The sequence below is a fragment of the Ovis canadensis genome, chromosome 3 (genome assembly GCF_042477335.2).
Source record: "Ovis canadensis isolate MfBH-ARS-UI-01 breed Bighorn chromosome 3, ARS-UI_OviCan_v2, whole genome shotgun sequence".
In the NCBI taxonomy this organism is placed as follows: Eukaryota; Metazoa; Chordata; class Mammalia; order Artiodactyla; family Bovidae; genus Ovis; species Ovis canadensis.
The window spans coordinates 1,935,470-1,962,406 of NC_091247.1; the positions used below are offsets into that span (position 1 = coordinate 1,935,470).

General features: G+C 68.4%; 1 protein-coding gene and 1 long non-coding RNA gene across 4 annotated transcripts in view; one reads left to right on the forward strand and one right to left on the reverse strand.

Moving 5' to 3' along the window:
* Positions 1-22,153, reverse strand: part of RXRA (retinoid X receptor alpha) — a 93,443-nt gene extending 71,290 nt beyond the window's left edge. Inside the window, exon 1 of one of the 3 annotated variants that reach the window (XM_069579814.1) lies at positions 22,043-22,153. In XM_069579814.1, coding sequence (XP_069435915.1) covers positions 22,043-22,070 — 28 coding nt within the window. In that variant the 5' untranslated portion in view covers positions 22,071-22,153. Of the gene's footprint in view, positions 1-12,856; positions 12,960-13,085; positions 13,225-22,042 lie in introns of those variants that run through there. The other 2 variants (XM_069579815.1, XM_069579810.1) reach the window with 2 other exon arrangements.
* Positions 22,154-22,588: 435 nt separating this feature from the next.
* LOC138435332 (uncharacterized) lies at positions 22,589-26,131 on the forward strand. Its single transcript, XR_011255041.1, has 2 exons — positions 22,589-23,608; positions 23,885-26,131. It is a non-coding gene; the product is annotated as an uncharacterized lncRNA (long non-coding RNA).
* The last annotated feature ends 806 nt before the right edge of the window (positions 26,132-26,937 follow it).

The following is a 26,937-nucleotide window of genomic DNA, read 5'->3' on the forward strand; positions in this document are numbered from 1 at the left end:
TGGGCACCGGTCACCCCTCATTCAGATGGTTAAAAACTCATTCACGGCAGCAGATCGGTTATTACATCTCGGCCTTAATTAAAGAGGGCCGCAGAGCGGCATTCTAAACAGCAATGTCGCTTTCTAATTGACAAGGCTCCGTTATCCAGAGAAAGACTCAAACGGGCCTGAAACGGTGCCAACGCCCCTCCCCCACCCTCCCGGGTGGGGCACGATGGTTCCACTTCAATTTTTAATCCACTGATGAAATATTCACAGGCCAGGGAGGCGATCACGTTTCCCAGGGCGTCGGATCCCTGCCCTGCCGGGGGCTCCCGCGCTGGGAGGGCACCGGGTTTGGGGTGACACGGTCAGGTCAGGGCTGGGGCTGGACACCTGCCCGCGCACATTCAGCTCTGTCCCATCGCCAGGCCACGCGCGCCTCCCTGCCCAGCGCCCTGCCCCGGGCCCACAGACCCCAACAAGGGGTGAGCCCCCGGAGGGGAGCAAGGGACCCAAGGCCTCCAGCAGCTTCCCCAGCCTCCTGCTCCCAGCCCTGCCTTGTCTGGACCTCCACGGCCGGCCCGCCCCCAGGAGAGTCAGCACTGTCCCCAGAGCCATCGCTTCCTAAGGGGACCACAGAGAGCGGCCTCCACCGCCAGCACTGCCCACGAGCTGGCAGGCGGGCCTCACGGCGCAGACGCTCCTCCCGACCGCTGCGTCAGCTGCTCCCGCTTCACAGGCGGGGACGCTGAGGCGGGAGGCCCGGCCGGCCCTCGCAGGGCATCTGCCCACCTTGACCCGGGAGCAGGGAAAGGCCAGCTGAGAACACAGATGAGGACAGAGGGGACCCGGGACCCTCAGCCCCCCTGCCACGCAGCCCCAGGTGCTGTGGGGCGGGCGAGGAGCCTGGCCCACCTCCCTCCCGCCTGCCTCCCAACCCAGGAGGAAAACATCCGGGGTGAGCCGCTGCCCGGGGTGGGAGGGACAGTCAATGAGGCCCCCACGCAGCCGCCCAGGCGTCCGCATGGCGACCCCAGTTGCAGGTCTGGGAGCGTCCATCGGCCGCGTGCCCGCTGGGCCTCCGAGGACGAAGACCCCGCATGGAAACTGCTGGCCTCGGAGGAGCAGAAGCCCACAGCAGGCGCCCCCGGGGGGCCCAGGCCACCCACCAGCGGCCAGGGGCCTCTGCTCCACCCAGATGCGAGAGCGTGACAAACAGCCGCCTCCACAGACGAGGGGCCTGAGGCTCAGAGGGGCCAGGGGCCAGGGCCAGGGCGGGCAGGTGGGGCAGGCCGGGGTCTCTAACCCCAACAGCGTGTCTGACTCTCCACCCCGCAAGCGCCCGCCCCCGAGGCTCCCAGCGGCCCGTGCTCTCCACCCCCCATCCACCACCCCACCCCCGCCGTAGCGGACAGCGTCCACACATCCTGCCGTGCGAGCTGACACTGACCAGCTGCCCAGCCAGCCGGACAGGTCGTTTAATCACAGCCCGCAATCAGCACGGCCTCTCCTGGTATTGCTGGGCAGGCCTGCCCAGCCATCTGGACACCCACCCCTCCTGACCCCGGGCCTGAGCACACCCTGGGCAGAGGCGTGTGCCCGGGGAGGGTGGCGGGGTCCCGCAGGGCAAGAGGGGAAAGTGTTCCCAGCAGGATGCTGGCGCGAGTCCCCACCTGACCCACCGAGCCAGCCTCAGCGCCCTCCTCCCCAGAGTCCCCGGAAGGCCACGACTCCTTGTCTGCTGGTTCCTCCTCCACCAGGCGTGCACCCGCCGCGAGCCCAGCGAGCCCTCCCCCAGGCAGGGTCACCCCCTGCCCAGAGCCGCCCTGCCCAGGTGTGTAGGCACAGAGCGTCGGCGGAGGGGCGGCCCCAGGCCCAGACCCCTCTCCTGGGAGAGCCTCCACGCGGGCTCTCCGGGGCCGGAGCAGGCCTCAGGGGACCCCACCCCCACCGTGAGCCCAGGGCCGACACGAACCCACTCGTCAGCGGCCCCTCAGCGCGGCCCTGCCCACACCGCTCGGGACATAACTGGGTCTCGGCCGACACGCCGGCCCCTGCCCAGAGACGCTCTGCCCGCTGGCCAAAACGGCGGCTCCCAGGGACACTGGCGGAGCCGGAGTCTGGGGCGAAGTCGGGCTGAGGTCCCTGAGGTCAGGGTCAGCCAGCGTTTCGGGGCCACTCTCGGGATTCCGCTCTCCCACCCAGGTCCCAGCTGCCCCCCAGCCCGGCCGTCAAGCGTCCAGGCCGAGCGGGACGCCTCCGAGGGATGGACCCCGGGACAGGGCAGGGGTGCAGACATGCAGAAGTGCCCCCCTCTCAGGAAGGCAGGCCCACAGCCAAGACGGGGCTAGCCAGCAGTGCCGGGCTCCCCCAGCCCTTGACCCACTGACCTGCAGCGGGGGCCCCTCGGGCGCCCTGTGCTCAGCGAGCACCCCCGCCCCCCCGGCCAATGCCGCACCCCCCGCATGGGCCAAGGCCGCGCCGTCGCCCCGCCGCCTGCCCCCACCCTCGAGCCCTGGGGTCGTGCTGACCAGACGCCACCCTGAGGACACACCAGGCTCTGACACAGGCCCCAGGTTCCCAGGTCCTCCCGCCTCCATGAGACCCCGCGCAGCCCAACCAACCACCCGCAGCTCCAGCCTCCCCCCACCACAACCCCACAAACAGCACCACCTCTGAGATGCAAACCTCAAGGCACCCCGATTCCCAGAGTGCACCCTGATTCCCAGCGCCCCTAGTCCTGGCCTGTGGGATGTGGCTCTAACCACAGCCCAGCCCCACCGTGCCCCTACCCCTAAGGCCACCACCCCTCAGGGGCGCAGGCCCCCACTCTGACCCTGGGCCCGGCCTCTGCAGCTCCAGGGCTTCCCATGGCTGCCCCCCGCCCACCGCACTGCCATCAACCCGGGCCCCCGCGCCGACACACACCCCGGGGGCCGGCCTCGCCCCCACCCTGGGGCCCCTGGACAGGCTGCCCCGAGCCCCCCACAGAGCCTCCTGGCCGCCCGTCTCGTCCGACAGCGCGTCTCCAGCATCACCCCACGTACCCAGGACGCGACCATCGTCACCGCAGGCCCCGCGCTCCTCTGGACGTGGGGGTGGGGTGGTCAGAGGGCAGCCCAGCTCCGAGCCGACCCCCCGGGGGCCCCGCGTTCGGTGGACACCCCGACACCATGAGGGCTGCCCCCCGCCCCCCAGCGCCCGTCCGTCGGGGCAGAGGCACCAGGCTCCGTGCCAGGGGCACAGACTAAGGCAGGCCGGCCACCCCAAGCCCACAGTTCACCTCGGTCAACACCACGGCCGGCCGGGCGTCCTCCGCCCAGCGATTTACATTTTTATCAAATTACACGGGAAAATTAGAAACATTATCATTTCCCTCAGCCCTTAACTCTCTCCTCCCCGCAGCAGCACAGTCCATCCCAGGGGGACACCCCAGCCCCACCCTAGCTCCGCCTGCCCGTCCCTCCCAGTGCCCGCCCAGGTGCCCCCCAGCCGGCAGGGGTCCCCCCCAGCACAGGGCCTCCCCCACGGCCAAGGTGCTCCCGCAGGGCCCCCCGGTTCCGGCCAGTGCAGCCAAGGGGCAGCGTCCCCTGCCCCCTGGCACTGCGTTGGGCACAGCACCTCCCCCAGGCCTGGTCCTCCCGTCCTGTGACCCGGGGTCCCGGCCAGGCCAGCTGTTACCACCCCCCGCCCCGTGCCCACGTGGGAGGCCCCCAGAGCTCCCAGCACCCCAGCTCTGCAAGGCCACCCAGGAAGGACGCGGGGGGAGGTGGAAGGCGGCTCCCAGAAGCCCCCGCCCTCAGCCAGGGTCCTCCTGCACTCCCTGTGTGAAGACCTGCAGGGGTGGGGGGCACAGCCCCTGGGACCTCCCCCAGACGCAGAACTCAGGCCCCAGTCGGGGGTCAGGACAGGGCCCCTCCAGCGAACCATGTGCAGACGCAGAACCTCAGAAAAAAGGGCAGACTCGAGGGAGGCAGAGGGTGACGGTGGGGGCAGCCAGGGCCGCGGCGACCGCCCGGGGTCTGCGGGGGCGACCCCCACGTGGGGTGGGGAGGGGCCGTCGGGGAGGGAGGTTTCAGGGCAGGCACAGCACGTGCTCGAACGTTCCAGCAGCAGGAAGCAGAGCGGGAAGGCTGGTCCCGCGGGAGCACGGACGCGTGCCAGGCCTGGGGCTGCCGCTTTGCCCCCAGGACCACGGCACGGCGGGGAAGGGGCTGCAGAAAGGCAGGGAGGCCCGGCCCAGCGTGCCGGGCTGCAAGCAGGCGTCAGCCCCGCGACCCACGTCCACCTGACGCCACCCCCTGCCCCCCACAGGGTTCCTACACGGCAGGCGGGGGGAAGGCACACCAGATGCACGAGGCAAGGGCCGTGGGTGTGGAGGGGCCCTCCCAGGGGGGGCTCATCTGGGGGCTTCCGTAGGAGGGGTGTCCGGGCACCGCCTGCAGAGCAGGTGCAGCAGCGCCGTGGCCGGCCCGCCGCTGCGCCAGGAGGCGACCCAGATCTAGTCACGAACGATCGGGCTAGGGGTGAGCCTCCAACGCCTCTCCACTCCCGACCGTGCACAGAGGCGGCAGTGGAGCGGGAGCAGAGGGGAGCACGCCCCGCGATTAACGTCAGCTTCAGCTGTTCCCGCCCGCCCCCCTCCCTGGGGGCAGAGCCCCTCCCAGCTGATGCTTCTCCAACACCTCAAGGGGCCAAGCAGGCGGCTGCTGGCGGCACCGTCGCGGGGGGGGGGGGGGGGGGGGGACACCAGGGCTGCTATCAGACTCTGGATTAAGACCTCCAGGGAGGGCCGGGCCCAGAACGCAATGTCGGACCCAAGCCTGTGGCCGCGGCCCCTGCTGCTGGAGGCCACTGAGGCCAGGACTGTCAACCCCAGGAGCCAACCCACCCAAAGGGCCACGTCCATTCTGGCCCCAGGGCTGGGCAGGAAGGGCCCCGAGCCCACCAGGCGCTCCCACCGCTGCTGCCCAGGGGACACGAAGCCTCCATCTATAGACCCGGCTCCTTCCCTGGGCACACGCTCAGGTCGCGCCAATGTCGGCTCTGAGACACCCCAGGGGGAGTGGCTGTGCCCCCCGACAGGCAAGGAGACGCTGCCCAAGGCCCTGAGCCTGGGCACTCACGATGGCCCCTGGGGCCACCCACTCCCGTCTTCCAGGCAGAGGGGCCCCCAAACACCACCGGGCAAAGGGCCCTCCCGTTCAAGCAGCCGAAGCAACAGCTCTGTGAACACTAGACCCCAGCCCTCCGCTCAGCCCAGGGCCCCGGGAGGTGGCCCCGACCCCACACTCCCCGTCTGACCGTCGGCCAGCACTGATGCTGGGCGGGGGGGTCCGAGGCCACACCCGCCACTCCTTCCAGGGGATAAGACTCTGACACCGTGACAGTGAGGGGAGGGGACCTAACCCAGGGGGGCTTCCTGGAGGAGGACACACCCCTGCCGACGCCTGATGGAGCGGGAAGGTGGGCAGGACCCGGAGGACAGGGCAGGCATGGCTCCTGAGGACCAAGGGACATGGGGCAGGGGGCGGGGGGGGGTCACAGGAGAGCAGGGCCAGGCGGCAGCAAGAGCCACCTCCTGCGGGCACTGGGGAGCCACAGAGGGTAGTGCCCAGGGGAAGGGCAGTCCAGCCGGGCGGGAAGGGGGCCCAGCGCGCGGCCCCAGGGCCCAGACCCGACTCCAGCCTCACCCCACCCTCCTGCTGGGAACCCAGACAGGAACCCGGGGCTCGACTTCCCACCTTCACAAAAGAAATCTGGGCCATGGGTGCCCCAGCCTGGGTTTCTCGGTCGAGAAATCCGGTCTCCCCCCACCAACCCGACCCTGTGGCTGCTGAGTCAGGAGCCCGGGGCGGGGAACAGGGGGGCCAAATCACAGCACCTTCCAGCAGCAGCGTGGGCAGGAAGCGAGACTGCTGAAGCCCGGCCCGGCCCGCGGGACCAGTGCCCCCGCCACGGGACCACAGCATCCTCTCTGCCCGTCAGCACAGGAAGGGACCCACTTGGGGCTGGGGACACTGAGGCCTGGGGCAGGACAGGCCAGGCGCGTGCGTGCTCAGCCAGATCCCCTCCTGGGGCACAGAGCAGGTGCGGGCTCGGGCCGGGGGACATTTCTGAGGTGGAGGGGCACGGGAATCAGGCTGCTGGGACGAAGAGCCGGGGGAGGGCAGGGCAGGCCCACCCGGCAGCGGGAACAGCGAGAGCGAAGGCTCAGAGCTGCAAACGCACGGCACACACAGCCAGCAGGGACCCGTCGGGGCTCGGCTCTGCGGGGGGGCTCAGATCTGCGGGGGCACCTGCAGGCCTGACCACCTGCCCAGCCCTCTGGCCACGGGCCCGTGAGTGTCACGGGCAGGAGTACAGAAGGGCGAGAGGGCGCCAGGGACGTCACATCTGCTGACCGAGCCCCTGCCCCGCCACCCGCGTTTGGGGAGGAAATGCTCTTTCCCACAGTTTCGAAAGATCCTCTTTGCTTGAAGGAAGAGAGGCACCCAGAATCACACCATTCCATGGCCTGGGGCCGTGCTTGCTGGGGTGGGGGTGGGGGGGGCGCGGCAGGTCCCCAGAGCCCAGCCACCAGAGAGCCGCCCGCCAGAACACACGCCCCTGCCCAGGCCGCGAGGGGGCGAGGCCAGTGAGGCCAGGACGAGGCGCTTAGCGCCATCCCCCCCACGTCCGCATCAGGCGGCACCCGGCAAGGGGGCTCCCTTTCTGGTCCTGGGGGATTCCTGGGCCCCAGAAGGGTCTGCAACCGCCCCTTCCAGGGAAACTCGGGGCCGATTCCCACATCTCCCCCTACAGCCCGGCCTGCCGCTGGGTGCCGCGGGTGCCGCGGGGCAGGCCTCCACAGGCCCCCGGGCACCACAGGGAGGACTCCTCTCCCCAACCTGCAGACAAGGACTCCGAGGGCCAGAGCGGCCCCCAGAACTGAAGGTTCACCCCCACGACCACCCTGGAAGTGTCGCCACCCCCCTCCACAGAGGACAAAGCCCAGGCTCAGACAGACACACTGCCCCAGGTCACTCAGCAGCAAAGGGCCGAGTGGGCACCCAGAAGAGGCTCAGGAGGGCTGCCCCCCGCTGAGCCACCCAGCCCGCACGTGGCTTCCCCAGGCTCCGGGAGGAGTCCCTCCTCTCAGCAATGACAAGGCAGCCCCGCCAGCCAGACACCCTCTGCCCACGGCGCCCCTGCAGGGCGGGTTGCATAGAAATCTCGCCATCTCCAAGGAGGAGGTGTCCCCCACCCGCCTCAGCCACAGGATTCAGTGTTCTGGCCTCTGACGAAGGGACTCCCCAAGGTCTCGGCAGCCACATGCCAGCAGCAGCAGGCACCTCCTGGACGGGGCCAGCCACATCCCTCGGCCCGGAAGGAAGCCCACCTCGTACAGGGCAGCAGCCACCACAGAGGCCAGCTGAGCCAGCCAGCACACAGTGGGCCAGAACAAGGCCCAGCCAGTTCCTCCCTGGGGACCTTCCACAGGCCCGTGGGTCAGAGTCCCAGACCCACCAGGTGGGTCTGAGTCTGGGCACTGCTGCCCAAGCCCACCCAGGAAGCCCACCCAGCACCTACGCAGTGGCAGAGGGTCTCGGGCACGAGCGGGCTCAGCAGGAGCGAACCCAGGCTCAACCAGCTGCTTGGCACCTGCGTTACTGCCAACAGATGGAGCGGCGGGCATGAAGAAGGGCCCCCTGGGCACAGAGCAGGATGGGGCTAGGCCCGAGTGTTCTCCGTCCATCCCTCTCACAGCCCTTCCTGACCACACCGCCCTGCGTCCTCAGGCGCCCACAGTACACTGGGGTCTCGTCCAGACTTGCTGGTCCATCTCTGACGTGGACACTGGAGGGCTGGAGAGATGGACGTGCCTCTGTGTCCTCGTCCTGGCCAGCGGCTCCCCAACAGCAGGACCACACAGGCCTTCCGTTCTGACCCCACGGGCCCCTGCTAGTCCCACAGCCCTGGATAAACCCTGCCACTGTGGCCTGTCCCGCTCTGCCCTCCACATGGAAGGCCTGGGGCAGACAGCAAGACGCAGGGTGCCCAGCCCGGGCACCTCGGTCTCCTGGTGTGCAGAGTGCTCGGGACTGGTGGCCCCACACCCGCACCCCGAGAGGCCTCAAGGGTCGTCCGAGCCCGCCCGCACCCGCAGACGGGGGGTACAGCAGGCTGGGCACAGGCTGGGGGCTGGACGGCAGCCCACCAGCTCTCCACCTGAGCCCCAGGCCCACCCAGGCCCGACCCGGGAGGCCAGGACCCACCACCAAATGCCAGATGCCAGCGCAAGACCCAGCTGCACCCACGCAGGCAGGCCTGGACCCCTCACCCCAGGCCGGGTGGTGAGCCCCCAACCCGGGGTTCCCACGTCCCCACACCCATCGCAGAAAACCTCGGCCAGCCAGACCCTCCAACATCGCCCAAGCCACCCCGCAGCAGGCTGCTCCCTCAGTGAGTCGGGCCTGGGCCCAGCAGATGCGGTCTGCAGGAAGCCAAGTCCAGGCCTGCCCTCAGCACACCCTGCCCAGCCAGGTCCAAGGCAGACACACTGTTCACCTGCGTGTCCCCAGCCCACTCCGCCCAGCAGACGCGCCCACGCTGATCACCCTTCCTCCTCCGTCACGGCCACCCCCAACCTCAACTTCCAGCAGAGAACCAGGGCAGGGCGTCAAGACACGGGCTCGTGAGCCGGGGGGCACACCCACAGCCACCACCCACTCCCCACGACGGGCCCCCAGGGATGGGAAGAGGCCACCTCACAGGACGACCTGGGGAGAAACGAGCTCCCCGCCACCAGGCGCGTGCAAACCACGCAGCTGAACCAGGGCCTCGCACACACGCACTCGGCTTCCCCGAAGCCCCAGGACTGCATCAGGAAGCCGGGTGGAGACTGGAGGGCGGGGTCCGATCTAACCCAGAGCTGCTAAAAAGAGCCAACGGGGAAGTAAAAATAGGAAATAAAAATAAAATTGCTCCAGCCAGCCCTGGCTGTTTGTGTAGGAAACACGGCATCTCCCGACCGGCAGGGCCGGCTCCATGCTGCGCCCCTCCCGGATGGGGAGCGTCTCCCCCACCCGGCCTCCAGCCCCTCAGGAGGCCAGCTCTGCACCCTGCACAGGAAAGGTCCGAGAGGGGTCCCGAGAGCCAGGTTCAGATCTCAGCACTGCCGCTGACCAGCCTGGTGACCCTGGGCGAGGGGCTGAGGCCCTGTGGGCCTCGGACGCAGATCCCCACCCCGCCCACGGCTCCGGCCCACCGTCTCCCTCTGCTGGGACTCCCCAGCCCGGGACCCTCACCACCAGCAGAGCGCTCCGTCCAAGGCGGGCAGGCAGGACATGAGGGAACCAGAGCACCATGAGGAGCGGGCCTGGCTCTCCGAGCGGCTCAGACCCGTGTCCTCGAGTGCACGATGCTTCCTTGTCTTCCACGCCCCCTTCCGTGCGGCGCCTGCAGCGCTGGCGTCAGGCTCATTCGCGCTAAAGTGTGCGTGACTGGCTTCCAGGCCGGCCCGTGCTCCCAGGGTGCAGGATCGCTCGGAAGAGAAGACAGCCCAGCTGGAGGGCATGAGATGGGGGCTGGGGCTCCCTCATCTCACCACCCCCCAGCTCTGGCAGGGGACCCTCCACCACCCACCTCGTCCAGGGAGGCCCTCCCGTGCTGGGTCGGTGCTTGTCGACCGTCTGAGCCTGCCCGGGGTGCCCGCTGAAAGGGCGGGTGAGCGGAGCTGACCAGGAGTGTGGTCGCCACAGTGCAGGCCCAGGGAAGCGGGACAGGGGCTGCGGAGGAGCCCCCGCCCACTGCAGGCCTTTCCAGAGCATCCTCGTCCCTCCTGGGTCCCTTCCGCCCCACCCCTGCGTCTAACCTTCATCTGACCCCACCCCCAGGCCTGGAACCAGAGGGAGCTCCAGGGGGCTGGCCGGGGCCACTGGGGGTGACATTGGCGGTCTGACCCAGGACCCACGGCCCCAGACCCCCTCCGCACAGCCTCGCGGTCTTCCTCCAGCATACACCTGCCCACAGACCCGATCCCCAAGTCCTCCCTCAGCCCCGCAGCCCTCAGGAGAAACCCCAGTATCCTGCACAGCGCGCTTGTCCCTCGGGCCCCCTGCCCCTTGGACCAGCCGGGTCTTGCCGCACACACCCCGGGCACTGCCCACGCCTGCCGCTCAGCCCGGCTCCCAGCCCTGCAGGCCGCAAGGACTGTGGGTGCATCTCCAGGCCGGACGTGCCCGTGTGGGCTCACGCGGCCCACTCAGGCACACAGAAGTTAACACGCGCGCTCTGGCCCCGGAACCCGGCCACAGGGGTGACCTGACCCCGTCTCTGCGCCCCACGGGGTCCTGGCTCCAAGTCCCCAAGGAGGGTCCGGGCAGGATGGGGATCCTTGAGGACAGGGGGCCCCAAACACACGCCACTCGCAGTCCTGGCCTTTCTGTCCAGCAGCCTCTGGCTCACAGACCCCCGAGCCAGCCGGGGCACGCAAGGCGGGGGTCCTGTGAGTGGGAACAGAGGATGACAGGGCAGACCCTGGGGTCCCCGGCCTCTAGGTCCTGAGGGCCAAGTCCAAGGGACGCACGGCCAGCAGGGACCCACCCAGCACGGGCATGTGAGCCGAGGGCCACCAGGCTCCGAGCAGGGTGTCCAGATGGCTGGGACGCGACGGCAGCGGCAGCAGGGAGGGGCGCACCATGCACGCGCGTGTAGGGGCCTGCACCAGGGGGGGCCGAGGGTCAGCGGGGGAGGGAGGCCCAGGCAGGCCACCTCCAGAGCCCCGGAGGGTCTCCCTGTGAGGCCCACTCACTCCCCCAAGGCCACGATCTGCCTGCCCCCTGTCCGGGCCCAGGGGCTGGGCTGCCGGCCCCCTGTCCTGGGGCTCCCTGGCTGCCCCCGCGATAATGACCCGTAGCTGATCAGCGCCTTCCAGGACCAGCGTGGCCACGAGAGCCGTTCCATGCCCCTGTCAGCCGGCTGCAAGAGCGCTCGGCGGCCCGAAGGGGAGACACAGGGGCTGTCCAGAAGCAGGCAGCTCGCAGCAATGAGCTGCGGCAGGGCGACAGGGAGACACACACGGAAGCCGGCCTGCCTCCCAAGGACCACAGCCAGCGAGGGCCTGGGAGGTGTGACCTTGCCCCGTGACCCTGGGACTGCGGGCGGGAAGGGTGCCAGCCGGGGTCAGAGGGGCGGCACCTGGACTGGGGGCCGGCCAATCAAGAACCAGAACTGCCCGCAGTCCTGCAGCCAGACCGCACCTGGGCAGAGGAGGCCCGCGCCCCGAGCTAGCCACAGAGCCGGGAGGAAGTCTGCAGGCACTGAGCGCCCCGTGGGAGCCCGGCTCAGGCTGGGGGCCGTGCCTGCACACCTGCCCACCCTTCCAGCCCGCGAGGGAGGCCCAGCGAGACCTCAGACGCTCTCGGACACCCCGGGCTCTGCGGTGCGCTTGGCCTGCGGCATCTGCCGTCCCCTTGGGCGCCCATCTGCACCGGTGGCCCATGGCGCGCGCTCCAACCCGCCCAGCTGCCTGGGTCCAGGCGGCAGCGGCCAGGTGCCAGGCTGCTCCCACACCGAAGTCCTGATGCCCCAAACCCGCCCCTGCTATGATCTCCACACTGGGCACAGCCCCAGGCCCTCCTACGCTCGGGGCCAAATCCCCGGACCGCTTCTCCCTAGGCCACCAGGCCCCCTGCCCTGCCCACCGGCCCCTCCTCACACACAAGCCAGACGCCACCCTCCCTGGCCCAGGACCCTCCAACGGCTCCACCTCCTGGGACAAAAGTTCCAGAGGCTTCTCCGGGCTCTCTGATTCCATCTCTACCCTTCCCCCTCGCTGGTTCAGCTCCAGCCACACAGGAGATGCACGAAGCCCTAGGGGGGAGGCCTCAGGCACGTTAGTTAGAGCCAGCACGCACGGGTGGGGATGCGGAAGCCGGCTTCTCCCAGGCAAACTCCTACGCATCCCTCACGCCCCAACCTAGAGATCCCAACCCAGGGACACCAGGGCAAACCGGTGACGCTTCTCCTGTGCCCCCTCTGCCCCCTGCGGTCCTCCCACACCCCACTCACGCCATCCCCTCCCTGACAGCAGAGGCAGGCATGACCACGCCTGTCCACCACGAGCGACCTCTCCTTCCAGGGTTTATCAGCCCCACTTTACGGAGAAGGCCCAGACAGGGTTGAAGACTCTGGTCCCCGGTGACACATATGGCGCTGGGGTCCACCCAGCCCCTCGGACCCCGAGCACCTCTCACCAGCCCGGGGACTGGGCTCACACAGCCCTGCCTGCCACACCCGCGACCAGCAGGAGTCAAGCGTCTGCACACAAAGCCAGACACACGGAGGGACGGACAAACGGCGGCAGGCAGGAGCGAGGCTAGTTTTGAACCTCTCGCCCCCCAGCCAGGTTTCAACAAGACAGCCTCAGCTGCAGAGGAAGGAACGAGGTCTCAACAGGGCATCGCCTGGGGCTGAGGGCCCCCCACACTGCATCCGGGCACTGGGTCCAAGGGAAACCCGGGTTCTGTCCAGCAACAGGAGGCGGCGGCCTCTGCAGCACTCAGAGCGGACGTGGGGGACAGGAACACACACCGCCTGGCCCTGGCCTCAGGCTCCCTCAGCGGCTGCTCCATGCCCAGGAATCGGCCCCGGGGTAGACAGACACACACAGCAGGACTCCCCTCCCATGGGAGTCGGGACGGACCCCCAGAGGGCGCATTCAGTGACGAGGACTCTGAGTCTCAAGTGGAGGGAGCAGGCAGATGGGTTTTCAGAAAACACTAACTCGGCCCACAAACACTGTCCGAGGCCGCAGCAGCGCCTGCCGCTCTGCCTTTAGCAGCAAACGAGGCCTCCAGCCAAGCCCACCAAGGTCTCGGGGTCCCCCCACCTCGGGAACAAGAGCCCGCCCGACTGGCAGTGTCGGCCAAGGGTCCCGGCGGGGAGCAGCGCTTCCACCTCCAACGCGGCCCAACATCCTTCCTTCCATTTCACGAATGAGGAAGCCGAGATAAACAGGGAGGAAGCAACACGCTCCAAGTCACAAAGTTCACGCGGCAGGGCCGGGGCGGGCAGGCCAGGGAGCTCTGAGCAGCCCCCTGGCCGTTGCTGGCACCCACCTTGTGTCCAGGCAGACAGACAAGGGAAGCGGGGAGGCCCTGGCTCCCCTCCCGACGTCCGAGACCCTCCAGCTGGACCCTGGAAGGTCGTGGCCCACCCAGCGTCCCTCTGAGCCCAGAGTGGCCTGGCGCTCGGTGTCCAAGGCCCCCACCTCCTGCCTTCCCACCACACCCCCCCCACCGACCTTGATCCTGGGCAGAGAGTCAGGGAGCAGGGGTGGGGCAGGGGCGGCTCTGCCACCTCCCGTGGACTCTGGCCCCAATCAGAGCTGTTTTTCCTCAATCGAGGCGAGGAGGGGGTAAGTGAGAAGCCGTCAGGCAGACCAGCGCTCCCGCAGGAGGCTCCGCGGCAGGGGCGGGCTAACCTTGGCGATGGACCAGGGATGGGGGGGCAGACAGGCAACAGAGGAAAGGACCCCCAGCTGCTCCACGCGGAGGGGGCCCAGGTCCGGCCGCCCCCTTCCCCAGGAGCCGGAGCTGGTGTAAGCGCACGAGGAGGGCCGGCGTGGCCACGTTCCAGACCGGCACGTCCCAGGCCCAGGCAGCAGAGGGGACGTCAGGTCAGCAGGAACAGGCCCAGAGGGGCTGCCTGCCGCCAGGTGCCGGCCAGGCCCACTCCCGGCCTCCCCTCCTCCCAAGGTTAATTATTCCTAGAGCAGCTGACCACACCCCCATGCTCACTTGGCGCCTCACCAACAGACAGGCCACCCAGCCAGAGGCCCGGCTGTGCCGCTGGATCCTTCTGAAACCTGCCGGGGTGGTCCTGACCCATCACCCACCCAGCAAACTCTAGCTCATCCCTTAAAGCCTAACAGCATCACCTCCTCTTGGCAGCCTCCCTGACTTCCCCAGGCAGTGAGAGGTGAGGCAACTGAGACCCGGAAAGGTGACTGGCCAGCCCAGGGACACACAGCCTCCCCGCTCAGAGCTGACACTTGCTCTCCCTGACCAGCTCCGAACACGAGAAAGCCAGAAAGCAGAGTGAGCAGCGCTGAGTGCAGGTGAAGGGGGTGAGGGTCACAGGACCCTGAGCAGAGGCCTGAGGGCTGCGCCGGGGCGACGGGGGGCCCCACGGAGAACCCCAGGGGACAGGGCACGAACTGGCCTCGGGGGTGGCAGGCACGACAGCACCCGCAGGCCCCACCCAACCTCCATCTGCAACGCTCAAGACTCCCCCTCACGCTGCCCACCCCCAAACAGCCTCACCAGAACACCCCAGGCGAGGCCCAGACCTGGGCAGCTGGGCCCACCAGGACCGACCGTCCGGCCAACCCTCACCCGATTTCCCAGCTCCCACAGCCCCGGGCCTGCCCCCTCAGCAGGGAGAGGACAGGGGGCCATTTCCTGAGGAGCGGTCCCCAGCTCAGGGGAAGGAGGTCAAGGGCGAGAGGCCGACACTTCCAGCAGGCAGAGGGCCCCAGGGAAACCACGGTAGGGGAGATGGGATCTGCCCGGACACGCAGCGAGCTGGCCAGAGAGCACACTGGACTGTCCACCCGGCCTGGGCCGCAGCCCCGCGGGACACGAGCTCTCCTGTCCCGTGCAGGTGGGCGGGGGCAGCTACAGTGGGGCTCAGGGGACCCCCAAGAGCTCAACCAGGCGTCTCCAGAAAGCGACAGCCTCTGCTGAGGGCACCCCAAAGCTGCTCCAGACAAAGCTGGGGCACGGGGGTACACGGCAGGCATGTCTCCAAGAAGGAGGCCCACCACCGCTCGGATCCCAGCATTGACCTTCTGGGCCCTCATCAGCCAGGACACCTTGGGCACAACCCTCAAGCTCCCCAAGTCTGAAAGCCCCATCCCCAAAACGTGGACCACGGGGCCTGTCCACTTGAGGGGGACGGTTCAGCCAGGTCACCACCATCCACCGCTGCCCGGTGCCCCCAACACCCGGCCTGGCCTCTCAGGGCCAAACAGCCAGCAAGGTGGGTGCTCTGGACCAGAGGCCGAGATTCTCCAGAGAGCGGGGCCCAGGCTGGCCCACCAGCCCCTGGACAAGGCCCCGGGCGCACCCTCCATGGTGCAGGGTGAGCTGCCGTGACCGCAGCTGCTGGTGACCTCCACCCCACTCCTCAACCCCCCGCGTGTTCTTGGACGGCGCAGGGCCGTGCGTGCTCCCCGGCTGGCCCTCCGCTGTTTCTCCAAGGCAACGCTGTCACCCCACATCCAAGCCCAGCACCCCGTCCCAGCGCCCGCCGCCCCACATCCTGCACACAGACACACGAGCTGGCCAGGGACAGCACACGGCTTCTGGAGGACGCGGGCCCGCAGACAGGCACGGAGGGGACTGCGACAGGGACCCCCAGGTGGGGGCTCGGGGCCAACTGCCCAACTGGTGCCCGCTCCCAAGGGCGGGGCAGAAGGCAGCCGTCCGTCAGGGGCCCATGAGCGCAGCGACTCCGGCCACCTGGGCTGTCCCCACCTGACCTCTGCCCGGGGCCAGCACGGACACTTAAGCTAAATTGGTCAATTACGGGCCACTTAGACCCGTCCCGGAGCTCCCGGCCTCCCTCCGCTCTGCGCGGCAGCACCAGGAAGCCGGTTGAATCAGTAACCTCATTACAGCCCCACAGCCACACCCGGGGCCAGCTTTGAACTCCACGGGGCGGATCCAGGGCCGCTGCAGGATTTACACGCCGCTGGCCCAGGCCCAGCTCGCTCCCCTCTCCATCCCCTCCGCTCTGCGCCAGAGGCTCCAGACTCAGCACAGCCTCCACAAGGACCTGACACAGCAGCCCCGTGCCCCGCGCCCGGCCAGGGAAACTGAGGCCCGGCCAGACACCGGGCAGCCCGGATGAGGCCGCACGAGGGGCTGGGTCCTCTTCCGGCCCCTTGCTCGAGGAAGGCACAGCTAACTCCAGCCCAAGGGCCCAGCCTGAGCCCCCAGGAAGCCACGTGGGGTCCCCAACCCCGGCCCAGGCTCGGGCCCACTCACAGGGGCACCGGCCAGGTCGGGCTCCAAGCCCACCCAGGACCCTCTCCCCTCCAGCCCCTGCCTGCTGCCAGCTCACCCTCTGCACAGAGCTGGCGGCCTAACCCCCCCGCCATGGCCTCGGGGCCCTCCCTAGCCCAGTGTCAACCAGCCGCCGCTCACACAGTAATGCCTCTCCTAGCTTAGGCCACGCAGGCCCGGGGGCCAGGCCTCTGGGTGCTGGTCTCAGCTGACCCTGCTCCGGAGGGCCCTCCCCCACACCTGTTGCAAGCCCGCCTCTCTGCCAGAGTCCACACCAGAACCGGCTCCAGCAGGAAGCCTGGCCACCCCCACCGCTCACGCCCAGCTCTGCGGGTCGGCAGGGCCCGGCCAGCACCGGGCAGGTGCTCCCCGGGTGCCGAGTGGACCGGGGCCAGCCAGCAGGCCCGAGTCCTCCTAAGGAAGACCTCGTGGGGACTGTGCTGGAACCGGCTGGGAAGGCCGGGCGTGTGTGTGTGCGTGCACACCCCCGCGGCAGAGTGTGCGCGTGTGCACACGGGCGTGCAGCTGTTCGTACATGCAGAGTGTGCACGCCTCTGCACCTGTGTGCACAGACACGTGGGGCGTGCAGTCACGAGCATGTGCGTGCGTGTTGGGGGTGGGGAACACAACGATAAGCGAGGCTCCGCCCTGCCCTGGGGACCAGGTGTGGCTGCCCACCCCCAGCACCCACTCGGGCCCTGAGGGATTTGCTGCAGACAGCTCCGCCCTGGGGGGTGAGGGCGGGGACCCCAGGCCACAGGGGTCCTGAGGCTGCACCTCAAGCTGTGACCCAGCCTGTGTTTCTCCACCCTCGGCTCTGGCCCTACCCCTCGCGAGGGACGACCCAGGAGGAGGACCTTCCAGGGTAAACAGGAGAGAACGAGGGTAGTGAAGCTTCAAGCCCCATCAGGTCTCCCAGAAGAGAACGCTCACCCGAGGGCCCGGGACACCTAACAGGGCTCCCGCGGAGGCAGGACAGGGCACAGATGCAGGGCCCGCCAGGCAGGTGGTTTCTGAAGACGCCCCCTGAGGATCAGGCAGTCGGGGCCCGTCCCAGGACACGGGGCCCAACCGGAGCTGAGAAAAGGCAGGCAGAACCGCCCAGAGGCGAGTCCAGCCCGACAGCCCCCACAGCTCTACGGGCCCATCCCCCATATCACGGGGCTAGAAACCCAGGCCCAGGGACACACCGGGCACCCAGGGGATGGCACCACTGTGTCTCGGGTGGGCAGCACAGGGCCCTGGACGTGTCATAGGGGCATTCGGAGACACGGGACAGACGGGGGCTATGGATGAAGGGGGCCCTGCGCGGGCGCCAGGCTCACCGGCCCCCCTCGCTCAGGGACGCGGGTCTCGGGGACGCAGGGACACACAGACGGAGGGACGCGGGACAGCCGGCGGCGGGCGGGCCGGCTGGGCGGCCGGAGCGCGGCACACAGGGCACGGCGCGCGCGTGTGTCCCCACTCTCCCCTGCGTCGGCCCGGGCCAATTTTATTTAGCTGCTTTCTGCTCCATTTCACGCTCATTCTGCTGCTGAGCTATACAATTGCTCTGTAACTCTAGGGTGCAATTTCCCAGTCTGCGAGGCGCTGGGGCACGACTGCTCCAACATCCCACCCCAGGCTCTAGGTGGGCGTGCAAGTCAGGCCCTCGCCCACCCCCTCCCAGGGGCTGGGGAGCAGGGCCCCAGCCGGGCTGCGGGAGCCCAGACCAGGCGCCTCCAGTGCTCGGAGCGTGGAGCACGGGGCGGGGCCCCTCTCTTTCCCAAGCCTGCCGCGCGGCCGCCACAGCAGCAGCTACGCCTCTGCCTCATGGTCCTGTTTTGCTCCATCACTGGACACCTGGCCCCCCCCCCACCCCCGCCACCGACCCAGACAGGGGACACAGGGAGGCTCGACCACGGGCCGCACCTCTGAAGGAAGCAGTCAGGGAGACACAATCGACTGCCTTCCCCTGCACACAGCAAGGGCCGTGCGCACGTCCATTTTACAGATGAACAACTGAGGCTCTGATAGGCCAGCGGGCAGGACACACACACACAGGCAGCAAGGACAGGGGACCCGGTCCCCAGAGGCCTGGCCACCAGCCCCCCCAGGAAGGGGCAGCTCCAGGGTCCCCAGGGTACACCGGGTCACTCAAGAGGGTGCAGGTGGGGGAGCAAGGGACAGAGGGGCCTGCGGAGGAGACGAGGGCGGGAGAGCAAATACAGAGCTGTCCCTGCGGGGGCAGGGCAGGCGGGGAGAGGGGAGGGCCTGGCCCTGCCCCCTGACCTTCCACAGCGTCCAGGACACAGACCTGCAAGGCGCACGCCAGGGCAAAGGGCTCGAAGGGCACCCACCGGTGGGCACCAGCCCCACCAGCCACCAGGGACCTCGAGGGGTCAGAGCCCTGCCCGTATCCGACCCTGCCAGTAGCCGGCTCCTGTGGGAACAGACCAATAGGCCGGACACCTCAAGCCCCTGGCCACCAGGGCCAGCTGCCATGAACTCTGACAAAACCAGGAACGGGCAGAAGAGAGAAGGAGGGTCAGGTCTGGTCCTGGGCCAGCTCACGGCCTCTGCCCTGTCCTGTGCACGCAGCTGAGTCAAGCCCGGGAGCCCTCTGCTCCTACAGGACGCGCCAAGCTCGAGACCAGCACCCGCTGCGGAAACAGGCCAGCTGCGGAAAGAGCCCAGGAGCACCGGGCAGGTGGGACGCTGCAGATGGCATCCACAGGCTCCAGCGGGCCTTCGGCCCCACACACATACAGACCACCCCCCAAGTCTGCCCCACCCCGACTCACCAAGGGCCCCGTCCTAATGCCGGATGCCACACACACCCGCCCCATTCTGCACGCACAATAATTCCACAACCAGCCCCCGGGGCCTCCTCTCCCAGGACGACAGATAGGACCACCACCGGAAACCCGCCCCAAGAGCCACACGGGGGCAGGGGCCAGAGTGGGGGAGGCCAGAGAGGGCAGGCAGAGGGCCTCCTGGAGGAGGCGCAAATCCCCGCAGGCCCTGAAGGACAGGCACAGCTGGACAAGCTGGTAGAGCTGGAGCCGGCCCCCGGCGGCCGCCCCGGTGTGCGCACGGCTGCCCGCTCAGCTCTGCCAAGCCCCAGCTCAGAGCCGCCCGGCTGGCCCCCATGGCCCTTTCCGAGCGTCCTCAGCATGTCCCACCGCATCCAGGCAGAGTGGGTCAGGGCTACACACTGGGCCCAGGCGCAGCGGACAGACATCCGAGTCCAGGCCGGCAAGGCAACAGCCACGGCCACAGCCAAGCCCATCCGAGGGCCGATTTTCTCACCCTGACACTTCCCCCAAAACACACAGAGCCCCCTCCGGAGTTTACCAAAACAAACGCCCCAACAGTCCTAGGGCCCAGGCCAAGACGGGACTGCCTCGGCAGGCCGGCCTCCAAGCCCGGCCTCCGCAGAGTCACGTGACCCTGTTATTTCGGGAGGCCCGAGAATGTGCTCTATTTTGGGTCCCGAGGGCTCTGATGTTACCAGATGCCCCTCATCCGGGCTCCAAGCTCTCCCAGGTCCCCAAGAGCTGCCCGGAGGGCGATCAGTAGACCTACCGTCCTGTTACTGCCCCCCAACCCATCCCCAGGCAAATGGGCCACAAGCAGCCAGGGGTCCAGGGTCTGAGACCTCGAGACCACAGACTCAGCCTTGCAGCTCCACCGGCCAGACTGCTGCCAGCACAGGCCTTCTCTCAACCGGCACAGGCGCTGGTCAGCCATGGGCAGCAGGGGCTGCCGTGGACAAGTGCTTGGGCCCAGATCCGTACCTGGGGCTTGTCCCTGCCCTGCCCTCACGCGGAGGCTCGGCAGCTGGGAGACTCCCGGGCAGGTAATAGCAAGGACCCAGGCCCGCCACGCCCCAGGCAGTGGGTGCTGGAAGGACCAGGCCCTCTGCCCGAGGCCCCGAAAGTGGACAGACAACCGTTAAGGGGCAATGCCGCCTGCCCAACTGCTCCAGGTCTGCCCTGGGCAGCCAGCCACGCCTGGACAGGCCAGGCCTTCCGACACTCACCCCCCACGAGGGATTAGGCCGTGTTGACAAAAGGGCTTAGGCAAGTAGCCGCTTAAATGGACCTTAACTCCACTGGACTTCAGAGCTGGTCACAAGCTTAGAAAAAAAATAAAGTGTAATCAGAGTCCAGGGCTGTCTGCTCAGGCCTGGGGCATGGGCTGCCTGGGAGGCCGCAGGCTGGGTCAGAGAGAAGCCCCCCCAGCCTCCTTGCCGCGGCGGGAGGGCTGGGGGGAACCTGACACCCGTCCAGGTTCCTGGGACACAACTTTTCCTCCCTGTGGGGTCTCCAGCACAGCCAGCCTGCGGCCAGGGCCCTCCACAGGCCCACTCCTAGAACCCTGCCGGCACGTCAGGGACGGGGACCCATCCGCTCCACGCACCCAGGCAGGGCCCTGCCTCATCGGGGGGCCCGGGAGAAGAGCAAAGACAGAGTTGAGCATTCCTGTCCCGGGGGCGCCTCTGTGTGTGTGTACACGAGTGTGTAAGACTTTAATAGGCGACAGGAGAGGTTGTTGGCCTACACAGCCCCCCCCCCCACCCCCACCCCAGGCAGCCAGGCCCAGCAGCAGCGAGTCACAATCAACTCAGCTTTCAGTCCGTACACACAGGCACCACCAGGCTGGGGCTTCAAACCCCAAACCATCACTTTGTAGCCGCTGGCCTCAACCAGTTTTCTCATCTGCAAAATGGACGTGCGTGCCCGCCCTGGAGGCTCTGAGGAGGAAGGAGAGCGCCCAGCCTGGCGCCTGCGGAGGTCTGGACCGTGCAGGGTCACGGAAGGAGTCTTCCTGGACCTGGCGAACTTGGAAGCCCACCCCGGTCACCATGTCACACGCCCCTCTGCGCGCCTGCCAGGAGCACTGACCCTCACCCAGCCAACCCAGGAAGCCAGGCCGGCTTCCCACGGCTCCCCTCCACCTCCCCATCTCAACACGCGTCCCCGCAGCTGCGCCGCGTTCTGGCGGCCAAGCGGGTGGCCAAACTGCACCCCAGGCTGCGAGGGGGTGGGCAGGCGGGAGCGGCAGCACGCCACGGGCTTCATTCATAATCAGCTGTTTTAATTTCCATTCAGCACAAATCCTTCACCCAGCCTGACAGCCCGGCTGCCGGCCCCACCGCCAAATTAATATCCTTCCCGGGCTCATTTATAAAGTCTCCCCACCCCCTCCCCCTCCCCTGCCTCTCACTGGTTCCCAAACCCGCGGGAGGACAGCGGGCTGGGGGCACCTGGCCATGCCCCCGCCTCCTTTGTGGGGCCAGACCTGGAGCTGGAGAGCGGTCCAGGGCAAGGGAGCCACTGGGCGCGATGGCAGCGGGAGGACGGGAAAGCCGGCCCTCCGACCCTCCACGGTGTCCACCCCAAGTGCAGGGCCAGCTCCAGGGAACGCCAGGAGAACACTCGCGTGCGCCAGAGTGAGGGTCCCCGTTTCTGGAAGGGGCCTCCCCGGGTTTGCTGGTCCCGGTCTCAAGGCCCTTCGGCGACCCTGCCCACTGGCGCCCGGGCGGCTCTGGGGGAGGAGGGGTCCCGAGCGTTCCAGGGCCGGCGGCCTGCTGGACTCCGCAGCCCGGGCGGCGGCGCAGAGGCCGTCCCGATGCCAGGGCGGCCGGAGGCTGGGAGCGCACAAGTTGCGCCGCCCCGCTGGAGCTGGGCGCCCGGGCGGGGGGCGCCAGCTGCCGCCGGGCGGGGCCGGGAGTCCCCCCCCCCCCGCCGCCCCGGTCCAGCCGACCGGCCGCCCCTCCGGCCCCGCTGCCCTCCCGCTGCCCGCTCCAAGTCGGCGGCCCGCCGCGGCCCGCGAGCTGCCCGCCGCCCTCGCCCGCTCCGCGCCCCGCCGGCCCGGGGAAAAGTTGCCCGGCCCACCCGCTCGCGGCCCCGCGCCCCAACTCCGCGCGGGCCGGCCGGGGGGCGCGGGGCCGGGCGGGGCGGGCCGGGGGCCCCCGCGCGCGCCGGGGACGCGCCCCGCCGCCGCCCGCGATCACTCACCGAGCGGCAGGAAATGTTTGGTGTCCATGTCTGCGGCGACCTCGCGGCGGCCCCCGGCGCGGCCGGCCGGGCCCGGGCGGCGGGAGCCGGCGGCGGCGGCGGCGGCGGCGGCGCGCGGAGGCCGCGGCGCGGCGAGTTGTTGCAAAAGTCGCCCAACAATGTAAACTACTTGTGCCGCGCGCCCCCGCCGCGCGCGCGCCCGCCCGCCCGCGCCCCCGCCGCGCGCGCCCGCGCCCCGCTCCGACCGCGGCGGCGCCGGCGGGGGGGCGGCGGGGGGCCCGCGACGGGCGCGGACTCGGCGCAGCGCCGCCACCCGCCCGCCCGGCCTGCGCGCGCGCCCAGCCCCGCCCGCCCGGAGCGCGCCCCCCACCGGCCCCCCGCGCCCCCCGGCCCTGCCGGAGCGCAGCCCCCCCCCGCGCCTCCCCGCCGTCCGGAGCGCGCCCCCCGCCCCCTGCGCGCGCGCCCAGCCCCGCCCGCCCGGAGCGCACCCCCTTCCGCCCCCCCCTCCCCGGCGCCCGGAGCGCGCCCCTTTCCCCAGCGCTGCCCGCCCCGCCGCCGAGTTGCAGGCGAGCGAGCGCGGTGCAAACTTGCAAGTTTTCCTCCGCCAGGGGTTCCCGGGAGTCGCTCGGGGGCGGCGGCGCGGGGGCGGGGGGCGCGGGCGGGGCGGGAGCAGAATTCCCTCCCGGCCTACCACCCCCCCCCCCCAAAAAAAAAAAACCACCACCGGGCGGAGCAGGCGGACAGCGGCCGGGCCATTGTCTGAGCGGCCACACAAAGCGGCCGGCCGCGCGGCGCGCGGAGCCTGCCCGGCGCCTGGGGAAACTGAGGCCCCGGGCGGCACAGGCTCGGCTCCGGCGTCTAGTGCGGGGTTTCATTTTCTGGAGCCCCCATCCGGCCCCTACTCCCACACTCCGGGCGCCGCCAGCCCCGCCCCCACCCCGGGAAGGGGGCCTGGATGGGGAGGGGGCGCCCTGGCTTCTGGGAGCGCCAGGCTGGGGACCAGGGGCGAGCTGGGTGCTGACTCTGTGGCCAGGTGGCTATTTTTACGCCTTGGACAGTTCTCTGCCCTGACTTTTAAATTCATGACGTGTTTGTTTAAAAGCGAAAGGACGGATGCCCGTCCTGACAGCTCGGGGCAGCTGGAGTTGGGGCTCCTGCGTGAGTTACCTGCACGGACCTGGGCCTCCTGACCCCGCCCCCAACCCCGCTGCCCTGCTCGGTCCACTCCCAGAGGCGCTTCCCCGGGAGTCCCCACGTCACCAGGGCCACACAGGTGGCCCCTGGGCCAGGGGCGCTGATGGGAGGGCCCAGCCAGCAGCTCAGGGACAGACACAGCCTGGACTAGAGGGGGGCCCTCCTGTCTCGGGCACCATCGCCACCTATGTGACCTCCAGCCTGCCTCCCCTGCTCCCTGGGCTTCACTTTCCTCTCTGTGGAATGGGCACACAACAGGACCGCCTCCCCATGGACAGCCAGGGGCTAGATCCCACAAGGCCACTGAGACCTGTCCTGCTGCAGAGAGAGGCCCTCGGGCCACTGGGAGCATCCTGGGCTGGGGGGAGTCGGGTAAGTGCTGATTGGGGAGCCCTCCCTCCCCAGGCACAACCACAGGCCGTGGCCCAGGCTTGCCCTGTCCCCTTGGCTCCTGTCTGATCCCTGCCTGCCCTCCTCCCCTGCTCGAGAAAGTCTGGGTTTTGCTGGCTCCTGAGCCCCCTGCCCATCTGCCCTTGCCTCGAGCCGTGGCCGGTGTACGACTGGTCCTCATCACTGTCGTCCCAGCAAACCCACTCCCCCCTTCGCCCTGCCAGCCACCCGCTTCTAAAGTCTGTTTCCTTCCGCCAGGGCTGGGGCCAGGCAAGCATGCAGGGTGAGCAGGAGCGAACACGGGTGCTGACACGTCTGGGGTGTGCGCCGCGTGCCAGCCCCCATCTTCGGGCCTGTCTCCATTGCCCCTGGCATGGCCTTCCCTCTGTGCACCGTCAGTGGCCCGTCTGAACTGCGTCCTCCCAGCCTGTCCTCCCGCCCTGAGTCAGACCTCACCACTGCCACCGGAGATGAAGAGGCCCTCGCCTCTTGGGAGAGGAGACCACCCAGTACCATGGCGCCCACTTCTTGGCTGGTCACCCCCAACAACTCCTCGGCAGTGGGCACTGCTAGCCCACCTGACTGAGGAGGACAGGCCGGAAAAGATGACAGCGTGGAGCACCGTCACTCTGCAGCGAGGAGGAAGCCGGCGTTTGAACCCGAGCCCTGTCCTGGGGGCGTCTGGGCCAGCGAGGGTGTGGACCCGCACAGGCCCCAGGGCCCCAGTGGCCTGTGGTGCAGCACTGCCTTCGCGCCACATCCTGTGCGACAGGCAGCCACGCTCTGCTGAGTGGGGGCAGGGTGCCAAAGAAACGTGAACGGCTGCCGCGTCCATTGCCGTGGGTCGGTCGTTCATTCAACAGACGTCTCTTCAGCCCTTGCCAAGGGGCCAGACCGTGTGCCCAGACTAGGTCGTCAGGCGGAGGGTGGTCCCAGGTGAACAGGCATGGGCTGGCTCCCCGTCCTTCTATTCGCAGCCGTGTGACCTAGCCAGGTCCCTCCTTCCCTGTGCCTCAGTCTCCTCATCTGTAGACTGGCATGGTCACCCTGTGCCACTGAGTCACGGAGAAGACTGAATGAGGTGAGGCAGGGAGAGTCATGTAATCATACGGACCACAGCCTTGTCTAACTCAAGGAAACTATGAGCCATGCCGTGCAGGGCCACCCAAGATGGATGGCTCGTGGTGGAGAGTTCTGACAAAATGTGGTCCAGTGGAGAAGGGAATAGCAACCCGCTTCAGTGTTCTCACCGTAAGAACCCCACGAACAGAGGGTGAGATGGTTGGATGGCATCACGGACTCGATGGACATGAGTTTGAGCAAGCTACGGGAGTTGGTGATGGACAGGGAGGCCTGGCGTGCTGCAGTCCCAAAGAGTCGGACACAACTGAGCGACTGAACTGAACTGAGGGAGAGTCTGGCCCCAGGAGGAGGAGCTCAGTCCTGAGAGTTCCTGCCACTTCAGTTATCGATATGATTATGAGATGATGAAGTGGGCACTCTGGGAGCCCCAGCCCAGGCGGGACCTAAGAGGCACCCACAAGGGGGTAGGAAGTGGTGGACAGGCTGGAAGTGTTAGGACAGTGACCGAAGGGCCAGGACATGTCAGGCCAGGGGCCCGCAGCTTCTGGGCACAGCTGTTTCTTGGGCTGGGTTTGAAGAAGGAAAGTTTTCATCGGATCAAGACAGGGCCGAGGGCACTCCAGGCAGGAGGACCAGCACAAGCTCTCGCCCGGCCGAGGAGGTAGCCAGCCTGTTGGAGGAACAGCCTTCAACAGCCTTGGCAGGCAGGTCGGAACACGCCGGGCGCTCACAGGCGAGCTGGTCCTAGAGGCCTCGAAGCCTGAGGTGGAGCATCTGAAGTCACCTGCCTGTGACAGGAGAGTCAAGCCCTGGGCTTCCCAGTCCTCCCCCAGCCCCTTGCCCCAGAAAACCCAGAGACTCCGTTTGGAACTGTTGGCGCCTGGAGCCAGGGAGACAGGCACAGGCGAACTGCCGCGTGGGTTTCTTGGGGCCTCTGCTCCCAGGAGAGACCTCCGACGGTGTCTCCAAGCCCCAGCCTCAGCCAGGGCCCCGGGAGGCCGCGGGGGCAGTGGAGTGCGCACGTGTCCAGAGCCCCGCAGGCCCGGCTCTGGTGCCCACAGGTGCCTCGCTGCCCTCAGCCTCATCTTGCCCTTGGCAGGGGCCGGGAGTGGTGGGGTGCAGGGGTGCTGCAGGAGCTGGCTGGCTCGGGAGGGGAGAGGAGCAGGCTGCGGAGAGAGGCAAACACCCAGCCTCCTTGATGGAAAATGTGCTTGCCCTTGTTATTTCTGGTTCTCGCTCTCGCCTTGAGCTGGGGCTCTTTGGTGCAAACGATCCCACAGGGCCCCGCCCGGAACGGTGGCTGCCCCATTTGGAGTCTCCAGGTCCCAGCTAACCATGGAAAAAACCACCCCCAGCCTTCCCGCCATGTGTTTCTGCAGCCAAAAGTATTTTTATAGTAATATCCATCTATTTACAACCTGGGATCTGAGAGGGTTTTGTTTTTTGTTTGGTTTTTTTTTTTCTTTCTGAAGGATGCTTTTTAAGGTACTTTGGCCTATCCCCTGTGCCTGTCTCAGCTCAAGCTTGTAAACAGTCTCCGGAATCACTTGGTGAACAGTATTTTTAAAGGCCAGTGTCTGCCAGGCGGGGCCCCGGAGACTGGCGTCTGGATGGATGGCTCCCGACAGTTCCTGGGGCACCAGGGCGCACCTTGGCTACTTCTGGGTTCTTTCCTCCAAGGAGGGCCCATGTGGTCCTGAGCTGATGACCAGCAGGATCTCACAGACAGAGTGGGGCCCTGACCCCCATAAACAGGGCAGGGGCTCAGGCACCCCAGCCTGTTCTCAAATCCCCCAGCCTGGAGGGCACTCTCTCACCTCCTGTGGGGGCGACCCTCTCTGTCGCTGGTGACAGCTGACTCAAGCTGGCAGGTGAGGAGGAAGCCCAAAGGGGCAGAGGGGCACCCAAGCTCGCCCAACAAGGCGGACAGAGCTGTTCTGAGGTCCACCCTGTCTCTCCATCATGTGGGGGAGCTCAGGAAAGCCGCTGGTCTGCACTCAGCCTGTCCTGCTTAGTGGGGAGAAGCGAGCAGACCAGGTCGGGGGACATGGTGGAGGAGGAGACGCCTCTGCGAAGCCTCTGTCGCCCTGCAGGCTCTTGACCACTCCTGTCCACAGCAGTGGCCAGCCCTGCACAGCCAGACAAATGCGGCCAGAAAGAGGTTAGGCTTTGTCCCCGTCAGATGCTCTGAAGGCAGGCCGCTCCCCTCCATCGTGTGGGAGCGTCGT